General features: G+C 34.9%; 3 protein-coding genes across 4 annotated transcripts; 2 read left to right on the forward strand and 1 right to left on the reverse strand.

Annotated features, from left to right (window-relative positions):
- Positions 1-1,497: 1,497 nt before the first annotated feature.
- LOC18094085 (protein ENHANCED DISEASE RESISTANCE 2) lies at positions 1,498-10,556 on the forward strand. 2 transcript variants are annotated; one of them, XM_052445574.1, is made up of 23 exons: positions 1,498-1,886; positions 2,022-2,187; positions 2,318-2,392; positions 2,777-2,830; positions 3,399-3,464; positions 3,757-3,860; positions 4,192-4,259; positions 4,341-4,457; positions 4,566-4,606; positions 4,708-4,808; positions 5,433-5,528; positions 6,309-6,373; positions 6,457-6,528; positions 6,618-6,773; positions 7,725-7,960; positions 8,035-8,074; positions 8,180-8,334; positions 8,454-8,555; positions 9,032-9,076; positions 9,158-9,298; positions 9,610-9,705; positions 9,806-9,907; positions 10,267-10,556. In XM_052445574.1, the coding sequence occupies exons 2-23, from the start codon at positions 2,050-2,052 to the stop codon at positions 10,372-10,374; spliced, it is 2,178 nt and encodes a 725-aa protein (XP_052301534.1). In that variant the 5' UTR covers positions 1,498-1,886; positions 2,022-2,049; the 3' UTR covers positions 10,375-10,556. The 2 variants fall into 2 exon arrangements, with proteins under 2 accessions (XP_052301534.1, XP_006368312.1); XM_006368250.3 differs by having other exon boundaries at positions 1,499-2,187.
- Positions 10,557-11,892: 1,336 nt separating this feature from the next.
- Positions 11,893-13,757, forward strand: LOC127904889 (wax ester synthase/diacylglycerol acyltransferase 11-like). Its single transcript, XM_052449947.1, has 2 exons — positions 11,893-12,354; positions 13,656-13,757. Exons 1-2 carry the CDS (start codon positions 11,893-11,895, stop codon positions 13,755-13,757), a joined length of 564 nt encoding a protein of 187 aa, XP_052305907.1.
- Positions 13,758-15,631: 1,874 nt separating this feature from the next.
- Positions 15,632-18,023, reverse strand: LOC18094086 (scopoletin glucosyltransferase). The gene is made up of 2 exons (XM_024593960.2): positions 16,089-18,023; positions 15,632-15,966 (listed from the first exon to the last, which is right to left on the reverse strand). The coding sequence occupies exon 1, from the start codon at positions 17,744-17,746 to the stop codon at positions 16,187-16,189; it is 1,560 nt and encodes a 519-aa protein (XP_024449728.2). The 5' UTR covers positions 17,747-18,023; the 3' UTR covers positions 15,632-15,966; positions 16,089-16,186.
- Between the last annotated feature and the right edge of the window lie 98 nt (positions 18,024-18,121).

An 18,121-nucleotide genomic window follows, 5' to 3' on the forward strand; every position in this document is an offset into this window, starting at 1 on the left:
ATTTTCACCCTTATAAAATTACCAAACTACCCTTTCAACAACTATAATGACTATGGGTAAAGTGGTAATTTTATTGTGCAAAATGCACAGTGAAACACTAAGTTCTTTTAACTTTATATATAATATTTCTATATAAACCGTGTGGTTATAATTTTTTATGTGTCACTATACACTTATTTAATAAATATGTATATATAGATAAGATGAGAAAAAATGTAAATGATACCAATTAATAATAAAATGTGATGTGAAATGACCTAATGAACTGGTGTTACGCCCGAGACTACCTTATAAAAATAGTGTGAAGTGTTTATATGCAGGTTATAGTAAGACAAGATTTGGGTAGGGCTTTGTATAGATGAGATTCTACTAAAATTTTATTAAATTATGAATTTTTTTTATAAATATGATAAATAAATAACTAGTTTAAAAATTATGTGAAATATTTAATACATGACATTTAATAAAGAGAAATTGTGCCAAATTTTTTTGAAAGGATAAATAGATGTAAATAATGGTAGTATATAAAGTACTTTGTTAAGACTTATTTTTGATTGTCACAATCTAAATTAAAAGAAATTATTTTTTTATTTTATATATGAAATAAAGAGTATTGAGTTTTACAAAAATATACCAACCAATAGTTTTTAGATGTCAATCTTTTATTCACTCTCAATTTTTTTAATCATGCTAATATTCTTTATTATTGATTTTTTATTGAAAAATAATTTTTAACAAAGCTTTTAACCATAAAAGTGAGGGATATCATTTTAATTTTGATATTAAGGTAATGTTTGAGATTGTGGTAGCGGTTGTTTTTTAAAGTGTTATTCACTTGAAAATACATTAAAACAATATTTTTTTATTTTAAAAAATTTATTTATGATATTACCACATCAAAACAATATAAAATCATAAAAATAATTAATTTAGAATAATTTTTTTTTAAAAAAATTTCAAAAGCATTTTATATATATATATATATATATATATATATATATATATATATATATATATATATAAACAAGACATTTTCTTTTTATAATGCACAATTGCACAGTACAAATATCTGAGACTACTGGCCCAGATTGCAGAAAAAAAATTAAAGAACTCCGTCGAAGCTAAGGAATAACCATGGCCGAATGGGCAATCCATGACGATCTCCTCAACTTTCTAGAACAATACGCCAGCAGTGTTGTCTCAGATCCGGCCCATAAAATATAAAGTGATAAAAAAGTCGTAGACCCCACCTCTTTTTCAATTTTTTTAAAAACCGTGACGGCGCTAAGATACTTACAAATTGACCATCAATCACAGTCTCACACGTGTCAGGTCTCTCTCTTTAACCCACGTGGGATCTCTCAACTCCGTCGATGAAAATCTTACCCAAATCCCACCGTCACTTGATCACTTTCTTGAGAATCCACATACAAAAACGCCGTCGTTTTTTCCTCCTTCGTCCCCGATTCCGGCTAATATCACTGCCCACCTAAAAACTCTCTCGCTCTAAGATCTTTTTTGTTTTTGTTTTAATATATATTTTCAGTTTTATTCTCCCTCCCTCCCTCTAAAAACTATATAAAAAAAACTATATAAAAATAACTTTGAAGTATTTGCTTGACTCCGTCTCTATTGAATTTTTTTCTTCTACTTTTTAAAATCCAATTCACACTTTTAAAACCGCATAATAATTACTCCTTTTTTTCCTCCCTTTCTCTCTCTCTCTCTCTGAATACCTTTTTTCTCCCTATTCTCTTTTGGTGTGTTTGTTCGTTTACAGTGAAACATTCGCGTTTGGAATCATCGAAAGTGCGGAGTTGTAAAATGAGGATCGAAATCCTTGATTCAGTTGTTCACAGCTTTCACTTATAGCGATGCGAGATAAAGTCAGTTAGTTTTATTTCTAAACGGTGTTTTGGATCTCGCAGGAACAGGAAGCTAATATTTTCCTCAATTTGAGCTTCCGCTTCTGCGAGATTCTTTTTCTTTTTTTTCAGAGAATTGGATTGGTATTAGTGTAGATAAGGTGGATTTAGAGGGCAAAAAAAAATGTCGAAAGTGATATTCGAAGGGTGGATGGTGAGGTATGGAAGGAGGAAGATCGGGAGATCGTTTATTCACATGAGGTATTTCGTTTTGGAGCCTACGCTTCTCGCTTATTACAAGAAGAAACCGGAAGATAATCAGGTAACTGTTTTCTTTTCTTTTCTTTTCTATTATGATTATGTGAATTTTTTAGTTTATTTGGAAGAAAAAACGGAATGGAATGGAAGTATTGAGTTATCGTAAAGCGTTTTCTGAATGTTAAATATTTTAGGTACCAATCAAAACCTTGTTGATTGATGGGAATTGTCGAGTAGAGGATCGAGGCCTGAAGACTCAGCATGGACATGTAAGTTGTGCTTTCTCTGTGTTCCTGTTAGTTACTTGGCATTATGGTGATGATGCATTGTTTGTCAGTGAATCGGATTAGGAGTCGTTATCGAATAGGTTTTTCTGCTACTCCTATCTATCCTTGTTCATGTTAATGTGGACGTGCTCTCGTTGTGAACTGAAGGTTAAGCAAATATTGTGATTCATGGATTGTTTTAATTATTACTTTTCTACTGATTTCTGTCTGTCTGGTGATTTTGCTTTCTCTAAAGTGGATTCATTTTGTTGATTGCTTACTTAGTAGGCTGTAACATTGTTTTTCTAATGAGGGAATGCTATAGTGTATTCTCTGGAATTTATTTTTTGTTGATTAAATGATTCTTTTTTTATCTTTTTCGTGCAGATGGTTTATGTTCTATCTGTTTATAACAAGAAAGACAAGTATAATCGAATCACAGTAAGTGCTTTTTGCTTTTAGTTTGTGAATTAAGATGCTGTCTCTTATTTTCCCCTGGTATTCCAGGAATTTTTTTGTGTTGCTGTTTTAGAAATCAAACTAAGAAGCTGGTATCTGTTCTATAGCACTACCGTTTCATTTGCTCTTGCACTTAAGGTTCACCTTTGGACTTCGAAGTGGTAGATGCTCTTTAGTTTGCCACTGATAGATTAGTTTGAATTTTGGTATAACATTCTGGCAGTTTCCTATTGAGCCTTGAGTCAAATTTTCTCTCTCTCATCCTACTGAGCTAATTCTTTTTGTCAATTAATGATCACCTAAGATCATCGGACCCTGGAAACTGCAGAAAAATTTATGAGACCCTTCCTTCCTTTTCCTTCTCCCTCATCTATCCTTGTTATTATAACAGCACTTCTTGTTGTTATCTGCCTTAGAAATATGCAGAAATGAGATATTCCTCTGATTACAACATGATTAACTTTCTGTGCTTCATTAGTTGCTCATTTGTTGTGGCATCAGAATTGATAGTGGAAAAATACGACCTTTGTGAGCTGTTTTCTTATTCCAGATGGCAGCATTTAACATCCAGGAACAATTGATGTGGAAGGGAAAAATTGAATTTGTAATTGATCAGGTCAGTATGCTTCAGAATGTGTTGCCTGTCCAACTCCCTTTTATAATTTTTGCTTTTAATTTAAGGCACTGATAATATAACTATTATAGTATTATACATTTTCCTTTTAAAGTTGTTGGTTCCATGATGATTCCTTAGATTATCCATTCTATTGTTAAGTATTCTTGGTGAACTATAAAATGTTCTTTTGGCTCTATATTGAACATTTTGCGATTCCATACATCCATATACGTGTTAGGTAACTGGATCAAATGATTTGTATAAGACTCATTGCTTGCTTATATATATGCAGCATCAGGAGTCCCAAGTTCCCAATGGTAACAAATATGCCTCATTCGAATACAAATCTGGGATGGATAATGGGAGGACTGCTTCTTCATCAGATTGTGAAATTCAGTGAGTGCCTGTTCAACATTATTTCTCTGCTTGTGTTAGCTGTAATTCAGTTTCGCCTGTTTTAGAACTTTTTCTTTACTTGCCATTGTATGATGGAGTAGGTACTGGAAAACCTATCCTGTATTTTTGCTAGGTGTAAATATGATTTTTTTTTCTTCTTTCCTGATGTTGTAAAGTTTTTATTATATTTTAAGCTATCATTTTGTACTGTTAAATACTGATCCCAATAGTTAGTGCCAGTTTTATCAGTCATTTGAACTGCTGTTGGAGCTAGTTTTACCAGTTATTATTTCTGATGTGGAAATCTTGGATGAAAAATGATTAATCGCAGGTTCATTGCACAGGAGGATGAAGATGAAAGTCATACAAATTTGTTGCGGAGAACAACCATTGGAAATGGTTCTCATGCTTTCCTTCTTCTACTGACTTCAAGTTAATTTGATGCAATCTTCAAGCAAGTCTCATTTTTTTTATTGGCAGGTCCACCTGCCTCAGTATTTGACTGGACACAAGAATTCGATTCAGATTTGACAAACCAGAATGCCAACAACCAAGCATTCTCCAGAAAGCATTGGCGCCTTTTACAGTGTCAAAATGGTGATTTATTTTTCTTAGCCTTTTGTATTATTTAACAGTTCAGTACATTGATGATATTCAAGGAAGCATAGAAGGTTTGATTACTTCCAATGTTTGCATATATGACAGGACTCCGCATTTTTGAAGAGCTGCTTGAAGTCGAGTACCTTGTAAGGAACTATGTAGTCATTTGCATTAAGTGAATGGCTTTGTATGCTATGTATTAGGCTGTTATTTGTTTTTTTTCACCACTTCTTGTTTCATGATGCAGCCAAGGAGCTGTAGTCGAGCAATGAAGGCTGTAGGTGTTGTTGAGGCTAGCTGTGAAGAAATATTTGAACTTATAATGAGCATGGATGCTAAACGGTTTGAGTAGGTGTTTTCCTCTTTCATCCTACATTTAATAGCATGGCTCTAGAAGCATTGTTTATGCTACAAAAATTATACGCCCCCCCCCCCCCCCCCCCCCCCCGTGCTTTTGTGTGTGAATATTTCAGGCGTGCATCAAGAAGCTGTTTCCTTTCAAGATGGTTTGGAAACTTTAATTATGTTAAAGTTGCTTAGACAAAAGTGCACATGCAAAACTTGATTTCAAAAAACTTTAAAAAGCTTATAATCAAGACATCCGATATCACAGATATTTTATATTAAACTTTTTGAGTGTCATATGTACTTTTCTGAAAGGCTGAGAACTTATATCAGCAATCCATCCCCATCATATTCCTTTTTCTTGCCTTGTTCAACATGTATCACCCATTATTGATGGAACAAAATATTATCAAATTATGATCTGAACCTTGTTTTGGGGTGGAGGGTGGTGGGGGAGTGGGTTAGTGGTCAAACCTCACCCTGGCTAGTTATGTAAGACTTATTCATGAAGCACTAGTGTAATTACTTGAATGGTGTTCTAGGGTTTTCACTTTTGTTCTCATGCTTTGCCCATGATGCATGTGCTTACACAATTCATGAGAGTCATTTTTTCCATGCCATATGCAGGTGGGATTGCAGCTTCCAGCATGGTAGTTTAGTTGAAGAGGTGGATGGACATACAGCAATTCTCTATCATAGACTTCAGCTGGACTGGTTTCCTATGTAATATCCTCTCCCAAATAAATCACACTCTTGCATATATTATGATCAAAATGGAAGTATTTCATACTAGAATGTTATTGGTCTTGTTTTGGATGTGAAATATTAAATAGCCTTATCAAACTCAAAGTAAGCTTGCACCTTGCAGTGGAATTAATTGTGTCACAACCTTAATAGGTATTACCCAAATTTGTTTGTTTTTTAACTAAGAAGCATGAATATGAATACTGGATACGTGCTGATCTTAAAAAAAAATTGAGATATGATACAATGGGAATATGCTGATAAATTAGTATTTTATATATTGCCATCTGCATTATTTTATTTTTAACCATAAACAATGACTTACAGATTACAAGTTCACAAAGCTGAGTAAGAATTTTAAGCTAATGGATAAGAAACAAGTGTTAAGTTTGTAATTCTGTTAGACTAGGAGATAAGTTCGCCTTGAATTTAACAAAATTTATCATTATGTCATCTTAAAAAGAGTGGCTGTGCATTATAACACCATAGCAAAATAATCATGTCTGACTTATTGCATAAATCAGTTTTTAGTGATTATCTTGCTCAAACAAGATTATATAATTTAAATATGGCGGGCCTGAAATAATTGGTCTTCACGTTAGCATGCACAAAGATGCGCAGGGTTTCTCATTATCTATGCAAACCAAACAATATTCTTGAGAAAACTATAGTCTGTCCTAATTCAAGGTGGAAGTTCCCTTGCTTGCGGAAATGAGGCATTCATTTGTTCTCTAGTACTTACAAATGAATAGGTTGCAGATTTGTGTGGCCGCGTGACCTTTGCTACGTGAGATATTGGCGGCGAAATGATGATGGTAGCTATGGTAAATTGTTTGGCTGTCTACACCTTATTTGATCTTCTAACTTGTCACAAGCTTTAGAAATTTCCTTCTTGTTATTTGTGCAGTTGTGCTATTTCGTTCTAGAGTGCATGAGAAATGTGATCCACAACCAGGTTATGTGCGGGCCAATATCGAGAGTGAGTTCCATTTGTGCCTTCAGTTTATGCTTAGAAATCTGAGATCAGAATTTAGATATTTAGTTTTTGGCTATATTCTGCTTTTACAGGTGGAGGTTTCATTATTTCCCCTTTGAAACCTTGTAATGAGAAACCCAGAACACAGGTGCAGCACCTTATGCAGATTGATCTAAAAGGATGGGGTGTGGGTTATGTTTCATCATTTCAGCAACATTGTCTTCTTCAGATGTTAAATAGTGTTGCTGGTGAGTTACTTCTTCTACAATTCTTCTCACTCAAATCTTCCATTGTTGTAAGGAATTGATGTCACTCTTGTTTGCTAAAATTTCGAAACACTATGTGTTGCCACGGGTACATGCTTTGTGTAATGTGTACATCCTTTAGTTAAGAAGCTTGTATAGGGTGATATAGAATAGAGAAGAGATGGGAAAAGCAGAATACCAGAGAGGAAATAGGGTAGAGAAGGGGGAAGAAAGGGGCAGAGGAGTGGAGTAAGACAGGGGAAGATATGAAGGAGAGAAAGAAGAACTGTATGAAAGCAGAAGTTTCAAATCCCCACAGTAGCTGAACTATGGTTAAACATGATAGCAGGAGTCCTTATATAGACACTAAACTCTAACGAAACACTAAATAAAATAAGAAATACAACAAAATCTCTAGATACTTTTAAAGATTATAATAGCTTAAAATAAGTAGATTTTCTAATTAAAATAGACTATAAAATAAAACATCATCTCTAATTTTCCTATGGCTATTGTATTGCAAATCTTTTATTTATTCAAGCCATTGGGGTTGGAGGAATGGCTTGAAATTCTATTTTTCTATACTCACATCCTTTTAGCACCCAAGCTACTGTAGTAGTTTATTCAGCATTTCCTTTTCTTTGTTTCCTTGGTCAAAGCAACTGTAGTTGGTCTATCAAGCCTTTTCTTTTCTTTGTTTTTGCTGATCATTGACCCATTCATTGATATGATCTTTTGTGGGGTCCCCCAATTCAGCGTGTTTTTTTTTGTCATTGATGTTGGTTAAATAGTGTTGATGCCAAAAGCACGGTGTTCAAATTATCAGACAAGAAAGGAGTACAAGAACTTGTAACAGTTCTATTGTTGCTTTTGTAGTTTTTGTTGGTCAAATATGCAAGCACTCCAATCTGAATGTGCTACTTTTTCTGGTTTATAATTTGCATTTTCTGGCAGGGCTACGTGAATTGTTTTCCCAAACAGATGAGAGAGGTGCCCCTCCAAGAATTGCTGTTATGGCCAATATGGCATCAGCTTCTGCTCCATCAAAGAAAAATGTAAAGGTGCCAGAATCTTCTGTTCATCCTACTCCACCTTCTCTCGATCAGATAAATGCTGCTAGCAGACACTCTGTAATGGACGAAGACACCGATGATGATGAAGAATTTCCAATAGCTGAAGAAGAACAAGAGGTGCGTTTCATGCTTGTTCCCTAATCTGATTTTTGCATTGTCTTGTAAACACTTGTTTTATCCTCAATTTTCAGGCTTTCCGAGCCAAGCATGAGAATGATGCAAAGAGAACAGGTGGATGACAACTGCAAGTCTGCAATATTACATTGTTTTATTTATTTCAATAAGTTCAATCTTTTGTTGCACTATTTGGATATTTAATAACAATCTTGTTAACAGCCTTGGAAGAAGAATCAGTTGATCAAATCGATTTATCCTGTTTTTCGGGTAATCTACGCCGTGATGACCGTGACAATGCCCGTGACTGCTGGCGAATATCTGATGGAAACAACTTCAGAGTTCGTAGCAAGCGATTTTGTTTTGACAAATCAAAGGTCCTCTGATATTTTCTTCATATTGTTTTTGAAAGTACATGCTCTGGAGTTATAAATTCACCATCTTATGAACTTGCTAATCTCACTCTTGTTGCATTCCATGCAATTTGCATATGAAGGTCCCCGCAGGAAAACATTTAATGGATCTTGTTGCTGTTGATTGGTTCAAAGATACAAAAAGAATGGATCATGTTGCCAGGCGTCAAGGATGTGCTGCACAGGTAAGAACCTCTCTGGCCTACCTCCCCCCTCCCCATTTTGTGCTGTTCACTTCAGACTTTCAAATTGACTCTGGTAAAACAGTCTTTTATTTTTGTGTGTAATTGTCATGTCAGGAGCCTTGTGTGCTTTTACCATGCACAGCTCCAATCTGTGCTGCAAAATATTAAAATTTATCCCATTTCAGGGAATTGCAGTATTTTTCAAAACATGATATTCCCTAAAAGGTGAATCATCTATAGTTCACCTACGTTTTGCCAGTTAATGAACCTTGTTAAATAAAATCATTATTCATCAAGCTGCAGTCAGTTTATGTTTGGTTCAAAGCTGTTTACAGTCATCAATGTATCCGTAGTCCTAAGAGATCAAACAACTTGGTCAACTATGTTTTTGTTGATAGTGTAATTTTTAGCAAGCCTATGGTTCTTAATTCTGTTAAGACTGTAACATGTTTATGGACTTTTAAATGTTTCTGTAGGTTGCTTCAGAGAAAGGGCATTTCTCTGTGGTTTTTAATCTGCAAGTAAGTTTATTTAACTTGGAGTGAATTTCAATTTTATCATTTGGAGACTGTACTAGGATAACTCTGTTTTTCTTTTGACAGGTTCCTGGTTCAACACACTACAGTATGGTATTTTATTTCGTGACAAAGGAATTAGTACCTGGATCTCTCTTGCAACGGTTTGTTGATGGTGACGACGAATTCCGCAACAGTAGGTTTAAGCTTATTCCATCAGTTCCCAAGGTACTTATCTTTCTGTTCCTCGTGTTTTTTTAAGTGTTTTTGTCAGGATGCCAGGGCCATCAGAAGCTGTGATTGCTGTAGCTAGATAAGTATGCATGATCAGCATTGTTGGTCAGCAACGCTGGTCAGCCCGCAGGAACTACCCTTTGATTGCCTAACATGCTAACAGATTAGCACATCGAGACTGATTTTTTCTGTATGAACAGACATGGAACCATGTTGGAGAAATTTTTGGAACATAGTTGACTATACATTTTTAAGATTTGATTGAGCCAAAATGACCGAGTTGCTTTCTGTAATGAATCATGCAGGGTTCATGGATTGTGCGGCAGAGTGTTGGAAGCACCCCGTGCTTATTGGGAAAAGCAGTTGATTGCAACTATATCCGTGGTCCTAAGTACCTAGAGGTAAATACCATTCAAATTTCTTTAGTTCCTGATATTACCTCTTAAGTTACTTGGCCGCCAACACAAATTGTTTGGTCTAACATGGTTTATTCAACTGCAGGTTGATGTTGATATTGGTTCTTCTACTGTTGCAAATGGAGTCTTGGGACTTGTAATTGGTGTAATTACAACATTGGTGGTTGACATGGCTTTCCTTGTACAGGTATTTGTTTTTAATGATTAGCAAGTTACGGAGCAACTGCAGTAGTAGGGGTATGGTGTCTAAAGGCACAGCTACAATTTGTGAATTCCGTTATATTTGGCATTAGAGCAGAGATTATTTACTACAGTTGGTGTAATGCTCCCTCACTCAGCATTCAAGTGGAGGAAAAAGTAGTTGCTAAGAATACGAGAGATGGGAGTATTGCTTTGAATAGCTGTTCAGATGATATGTTTGTCATCTATTCTCGTGCTTCGAGATTTATGCATATAGGCGTAGATAGAGATTTGCAACTTCCTCTTTTCTTGGCCTGTACAAGTTTTATCGGCGTCCATCTTCTCTTAATTTTCCCCTTTCTGCAGGCAAATACTACAGAAGAGTTGCCAGAGAGGTTGATAGGTGCCGTCCGTGTTTCTCATATAGAGCTCTCATCTGCTATCGTTCCTAAACTGGATCCAGATCCCTCGTGACTGACAGAAACCATTATTCTCCCCACTGATTTTACACAATCATTTGTTTAGATATATGCTTGCATCTCATTTCCAATTTCATTTTTTCTTGTATCATTTACTGGAATGGTCATTGGTGTTTTGAAATGGAATTTTGTATGGAAAAAATAGTGGAAGGAAATTTGTTCAGTTAATTGTTCCAACTTCCAGTGTTGCTCTTACCATTGCTGAGGTTGAGACTCTACTCCGGACCAGAAGCGGCCCTCTTTTAGGAAACTGTGAGCCACATTCGGGTCTGTTTCAGGGATTATCAATTTGAGTTTACGTCATGGCACACGTCAGGAGGCATTATAAGAAAAAACTGAGTCCCATGGTGAATTCATTATATACCATACACAATGCGTAAGAGAACAATATATTTAATTTTGTCCTTGACCAAAAAAGAAAAGAAAAACCATAAGGCTTGTTTTTGGAGGCAATAAAGTTATTTCACAAGGATAATTTGGTTATTATTTGATTGAAATCTATATCATGAAATAACTAAAATATCATCGATATCAAGATTTATATAACTTGTATAATGTTTTTGTATATTAGCTTTATAGAGAACAATAAAATTATTTTGTTATTCTTAAAAGCAATATATTTCAAACTTGGGTTAAAGGACTTTTTAGTATTCTGATCATGGTTTTTATGTTATAATTTGGTGGAATAAGGGTACATTTGCTTTTAATAAATATAAAATATTTTTTATAAAAGGTTGTTGACACGTGCATTGCAGGTGCCAGTCGTCAAGGTTGTTAAAATCGCGATTCAACTCGTAAAATCGTACGATTTTACGAGTCAATATAGGCTAAACGTGCTAAATCGTTCACAAAACTCGGAAATAGGTAAAATCAGGTAAAATTGCGCAAAAACGCGATTTTACACCCGATTTTACGCGTCTGTGCCAAAACAGAAAATGTTGCGCCACTGTTCCCTCCAGCTCCACGTGTCAAGCAAGTATTGGCCTATTGAGTCAATACACGGTACACTGTGAGTCACACCGTGTGACCCACACGCAGAACAAAACCACAATCTTCAATTCTTCATCTTTCTTCATCTTTTTTTAGTCTTTCACACAAGTTAACAACACAGAACCGGAAAAAATCAAAATCCCTAAGTCACTAAATCCTTGTTCTCCTTCTCTCAGCCGTCCAAGTTCCAGCAATCAACCATCGGTCCACCACTAACAGGCAACAACCGGCTCTCCAGTGACTAGTCTCCACCAGCCGTAATAAGTTATTCTCTTTATCTTTTTGCACCTTCTGCAAATAGCATAATGATTTAGAGTCTAGAGTAATTTATTTGTCAAATTGCAGACATGATCATGTCCCCTGTGTCATGGGTCTCTCACCGAATCCCAGTCTTTACACAATTGTTTGAATTTTTATGAATTGATGGGTCTGTGAATGGGTTGCTCACCGAAAACAAGTCTGTGAATGGGTCTCTCATTGACTGCTTGAATTCTTATTTTTTGATGGGTCTGTGTCTCTGTGAATGGGTCTCTCACCGACTGCCTATTTAGCTGATTTATCAGTTAGTATTCCACTGAACATAAACAAGCCTTCATGGGAAATCCATGTCTTGTTGGAGCAAAAGTGTGCTATTTTAAGGGTTCATCACGCGTTGGGAGATGGGATTTCTTTGATGACATTGCTCTTGGCGATCTGCAGGAAAGCAAGTGAGCCCGAGGCCATGCCTACTTTGGTAACTGGGAGGAGGGATTGTGGGAAGGAAGGGAAACGACAGGATGGGAGAGGGTTTCTTTTGGGAGTTCTAAAGATGGTTTGGTTTAGTTTGGCTTTTTGCTTAGTATATGTATTGAGAGTTTTGTGGGTTAGTGACAGGAAGACTGCGATTTCTGGTGGTGATGGAGTGGAGCTGTGGCCGAGGAAACTGGCCACCGCTAAGTTTCTGATCGAGGACATGAAGAATGTGAAAAGAGTTGTTTCTAGTGCGGTAAGTCAAGCGATTTTTTTATTTTTTTGAGAAAAAATACAGACTTTGTTATTATTCTACAATTAGGAAGATATTTAAATAGTAATTTGCTTGTGGATTAATCATTAACGGCGTGTTTCCTTTTGTTTTTTTTAAGGTGATTGAACTATGTATGAATTTTTATTTGAAGCATGAATATTTTTTAATGTATTTTAAAATTCCTTACGATTTTACGATCCGTTTTTACGATCCGAGTTTGTGTGCAGCTTTCCGTGCCGTGTTAAAATCGCGATTTTAACAACCTTGCCAGTCGCTTCGCGTGCGGCTTAGTCTGGCGTCAATAAAAGACCTTCATTGGCGGTTCCTCCGTCCTAGGATGATGTGTGTGATGACTTTATGACATCCAATTTGACGCTAATTTTTCAAGGTAACCCTTCAAATGTTTTTTCTTCTAGATTTTGCTGTATGTTTTTTTTATAGCTATTTGTTTTATTTGAAATAATCTATACAATCAGAATTTTTTTCAATTTCATCCTTCAAATTTTTAATCTATCAGATTTGGTCTTCATTCTTTTGTTTGTTATTTTTTTACTTTGATAAATTTTTTATATTGATGTTCTTTTTTATTTCATTCTTAAATATTAAATTGGTTCTAAATTAAGTTTTTTAATTAAGTCTAGGGTGTAGGATTTCACAGGCTGTAAGTTTAGTAAACTAACCCAAGTTTAAAAGATTTGTCCGAGCTTGCTTGATGTTTTTCCCTTTTGTTAAGCTCATGTCTATTTATTGCAAATTGAGCCTTGACTTTTTATTTACTTTTGATAGGATTTTCATTAATTTTGAAAAAGACCCAGGTTTGATCTTCATTCTTTTGTTTGTTATTTTTTTACTTTGATAAATTTTTTATATTGATGTTTTTTTTTTTATTTCATCCTTAAATATTAAATTGATTCTAGATTAAGTTTTTTAATCGAGTCTAGGGTGTAGGATTTCATAGGCTGTAAATTTAGTAGACTAACCCAAGTTTAAAAGATTTATCCGAGCTTTCTTGATGTTTTTCCCTTTTGTTAAGCTCATGTCTCGTTATTGCAAATTGAGCCTTGACTTTTTATTTACTTTTGATAGGATTTTCATTAATTTTAAAAAAGACATGGGTTATCCTGGGTCTTTTTATCTGTCGTCCTTTGTTAGATTTAGCTTTTGTAAAATAAATTATCTTTCAATTAAATTAAATTAATTGATTGAATATAGAAATGAAATGCTCACTTCATGATATTTTGTTTGGTTTGCTTTCTGGTTCGTTACTCTTGTGGCGTATGCAGGCTCTTTCGGTATCATTTGCGCAACCTTTTGCAGTGGTGTCAAGACTGTTTTGGTGGACTCTTTCTGATGGTGGGGCGATGTCCAAGGCGAAGCAACTGTGAGTCTCCGACAAGCTTCTTTTCCTCTCCTCTTTACTATAACATGGGCGAGTCCAAGGCAGAGCGACGTTGAGTTTCCGATGAGTTTTTTTTGTTCTCCTCTTTACTATAACACTGACAACTTATTTTTTATAGTTAATTATTGACAAATTTGTTTTTGATTAATTTACTATTGTTGTTTTTTTTCATATTATCAAATTAAACAGAGCTTATTCTATCATGTCAAATTAATAAATCAAATTTTAAATTTTACATGGTTTCGAACCTAAACTTACTTTTTTAAAATTAATTTTTTTTATCTAACCTGCAACATAGCATCCATCAATCTATTATTTGCTATCGGTTCGTGTTAGTCCATGCCAATAGGTTATAAGTTTGGTTCGGTTCTTGTTTTTGCTGCCTCGTACTCTATGCTTCATTGTATTTTCATGTTGCGAAGCTGTAATTATATTTAGTAATGGAATCAATATCATTATTAAAAGTCACAATTGCCCTTGTTTGTATCAATTTGTCAGGTAAGCCTTTGTTCAAACTTCATCATGTATTTGTAAAATGTTGATTCAACCCAATTGGATTATTAAATTTTTATATTATAAAATCTGTAAAAAAGTATAAGAAATAGTTTTATTTCTTAAATGATTTTAAAAGTTTAAGTTCTCCTATAAAATTAAATTTTTTCCTTAAAAATTATAAAAAATGTAAGAGAATTTTCTATTTTTTTATTCCACAAACATTTTCGAAGATTTCCTTGGGAAAATTATTAATATTTATTATTTCTTAAACTTATTTGAATAATTGCCAATCATCTTACAATTTGAAGAAATTTAATCCAATTTTGTTGAATAGATTAAATTTTGCAAACGTAGATTAAAATTTATAAGCGCTTATTCGTTAAATTGATACAAACGAAGCAGCGATTTTGAGGGCTATTTCCCAATATGATGGTCAACTTTCATCTGTAAGCAACTTGGTGGGGTCTTAATTTGTGTTGCACTTCATATTTGAGTTGCTTTGGTACTTTCAAGTCATGTGTAAATTTTTGTTTGGAACAAGTGATATAAAGATAGGCAAGAAATGATTGTTTTTTAAAATAATTTTTATTTAAAAATATATTAAAATAATATTTTTTACACTAAAAAAATTTATTTGAAGCAAATATTTTTTTTTTCAAAAACACTTGAAATACAAAAACAAACCAAATGAAATTAAATGTTAAGGGAAAATTTAAATGAAATTAAATGTTTAAGGATGAAATTAAAAAAAACAAATCAATTAAGAAAATGATTAAAAAAATAATAACTAAAAGAATTGGCACCAAACTTGACATAAAATTTTAATGAAAAGAAATGATCAAGGATGGAATTGAAGAAAAACATACAAATAAAAAAAATAATTGAAAACAAATAACAATTAAAAGAAAGACGATCAAATTTGATTAAAATATTAATAAAGTCAAACAATTAGAGATAAAATCAAAAATAAAATTCAATTAGAAACAATCAATGTAAATAAAAAATTACAATAAAAAAAAAATGGCTAAATCTAAAGAAAAAAAAAATTAAAGGGTTGATATTATTTTTATGTGCATCAAACCAAAAATACCTCTATAACTAAATAATAATATATATAAAAAAACCCCTTAAATCCAAGTCTAAAAAACTTAAATGGCAAGAATAATAAAACAATTCAACTATTCATAAAATTATAAAATAATTATAAAAAAAAACAATAATGCTTCTAGAACTAAATAATAATAACAAAAAAACTATTAGAAAATAACAATAAAACCCCTGAAATCAAAATTAACAAAATTTATATAGTAAAGATATTTGTGTAATTCAATTCTTCATAATAAAATTAAAATTAACATTCACCTCTAAATCAAAGGTTCTCAACTATTATTAAAAAGATAGTATAACCGGCAAACAAATAAAAAATAATAAATTAGCCGCATTCGAAGAACATCCTCCTCTCAAGTGAAGCTTTAAAAATTAAAAATAAAAAGTAAATAGATAATATTACTGTATTCCTAGACAAATTTCTCTATAGATTGGAATACAATTTAGTAACGTTGGATCTTCCGTGCACCTGCAGCTCTGCTTATACCATCACATTCTGCTTATACCATCACATTCCTTTACGTGCTTAAAGCTCAAAGATTGCACTGTCCAAATTCCTCATTCAGATTTGGACAATTGTCGATGGAACAGTACTGGGAAAAAAAACATTTCAATAATGGAAGTAAAAAGGATATAAAACAGAATGGAGATTCGATATGAACATTCAACTGAAAGAAAGAAAAAATATAAGCATATTTTTGCACAGCGGAAGTACCGATCAACAATTCTTGAACTCGTTTCCATGTAGCAGACACACATGCCAGCCATGTTCTGTACAGCACACGGCGGATAAGGTTATTAACCATAGCCATATCAAGTTGCTGAGCTCAAACGACTGCCCTTTTGGTTTATGAAATCTCTGAAGGCATCTAGAGAATCCACTGAGCTCGCTGGAAACCCATGCTTAAATTTAGCACTAAGCAAAGCTGCTCTCTTCTTGACATCTTCGTCTCTCATTAGACTCTCTATTCCCTTGATTATATCATCTTTCTTAATCGATTGTGAGAAATCATCAGAAATCATGCACCCAACCTTGAGATGCTTCACTATCAGTTTGGCATTATAGTCTTGGTCACCTCTGATAGGCCATGCTAAAATTGGGATACCACGTCCAATAGCTTCCATGGTAGAATTCCATCCACAATGCGATAAAAATCCACCGACTGATGGATGGCTTAGTATCAACAGTTGTGGTGCCCATCCACGTATTATCATGCCTCTTTGACCTACTCTTTTGTCTAGATCATGAGGAAAATAATCTTCTTCAGTATCAGCACTAGGTAATCCCGGTGGTGGACCTGGTCTGCCCGAACCAGGTTGGATCACCCAAATAAATGGCCGGTTTAATGCTTCCAGTGCGTTTGCCAAATGCCGATTCTCCTCCATTTCAAGACCCACTTCACTACCGAATGACACATATACTGCCGAACCAGGTGGTTTTGAATCCAACCATGCTATCACTTCCTCTTCGGTGACATTAGACCCCCGGCTGGTTCGAATTTCATGGTCATGAAGAAGTGAACCAGCCGATTTCCAATATAGCTCGGGTAATAATGGACCAATATCCCAAACTGGTTTCTTAACTTGATCAACTAGATACTGAATAAATGGATGCTCAAGATCATCGCATGTATTGATCATATATGCAATCGAGCCCTTCACTTCCTCCAACCATGGTGGTGGTGCACCGGGTTTCGGTGGACCCATCATTTTAGATGGGCCCACATCACCTGGTGGTCCAGGAAAACCACCCATGGGACCGGGTGGTCCGCCCATTGGACCGGGTGGTCCGCCCAAGCCAGGTGGACCTCCTCTACCACCCGGAGGTCGGTGGGGCCTACTTTTAAGGTCGGAGTGTGTAAGAGCCATTTCCTCCGGTAAACCTTGAAGTAAACGGATCTCCCCAGGCTTCAAGTCATCCAGGTGGGCCTTCCACATGGCATACTCCATGGCTGCCGAGCACGCACCAGATGTGAAAAACCCAATGGTTGGAACCTCAAACTTTGCAAATACTTCAGCAGTCCAGCTCATCATAACATCAACAATAACACAAGCGGGTTGTCTTGACACCGGGTTCAGTGATCGGGTTGAAATGAGGTTTTCAAGGCTTTGTGCCATCTGGTTGTCATGCTTATGGGGAGGGAGAAGCGGGTCGGGTCCTGGATGCTGCTGCAAAGGTGGTGGAGAAGAGGGTAATTCAGCTATTTCAAGAAGTGGATATTGGTGAATAGAGGAGGGGACAGCGGAGGAGAAGTTAGAGGGAATGATAAGGGTGGTTCTGAAGTTTCTTGATGCCACGTGTTTGCAAAGTTCCATACTTGGTAGGAGATGGCCCTGCCCAAAAAATGGAACAACCCATATCTCTTGAGTCATGACTGAGATAATCCTGGTTTCTTTTGTTTACCTAAAAATCTAACTCCTTCGCAGCTAGATTTTTATAGAGGAAGAAGGAGAAGAAGACTTAATCAGAAAGAAATGGATTAACGAAGGATTGTTTTGACTGTTAGTTAAAATATGGTAGTTGGGAGCGAGGCTGACTGTCAACCTGAGGTTTCTCAGAAGCCAACCGTGTCGGTGTTTTGGTTGAAAAATTTCAGACAAGGTAGTTTTAATTTTCTAAGGTGTAATCGTACGATCGTAGCAATTTCAGACAAGCTAGTTCAATTCATGAGGAAGCAAAGGTGGATCAGATAAGATCCAACTTTCGGACGATAGTTTTCACTTGCGCGAGTATATCTAGATATTAAA

The sequence above is a fragment of the Populus trichocarpa genome, chromosome 1, assembly GCF_000002775.5.
Source record: "Populus trichocarpa isolate Nisqually-1 chromosome 1, P.trichocarpa_v4.1, whole genome shotgun sequence".
NCBI classification, from domain to species: domain Eukaryota; kingdom Viridiplantae; phylum Streptophyta; class Magnoliopsida; order Malpighiales; family Salicaceae; genus Populus; species Populus trichocarpa.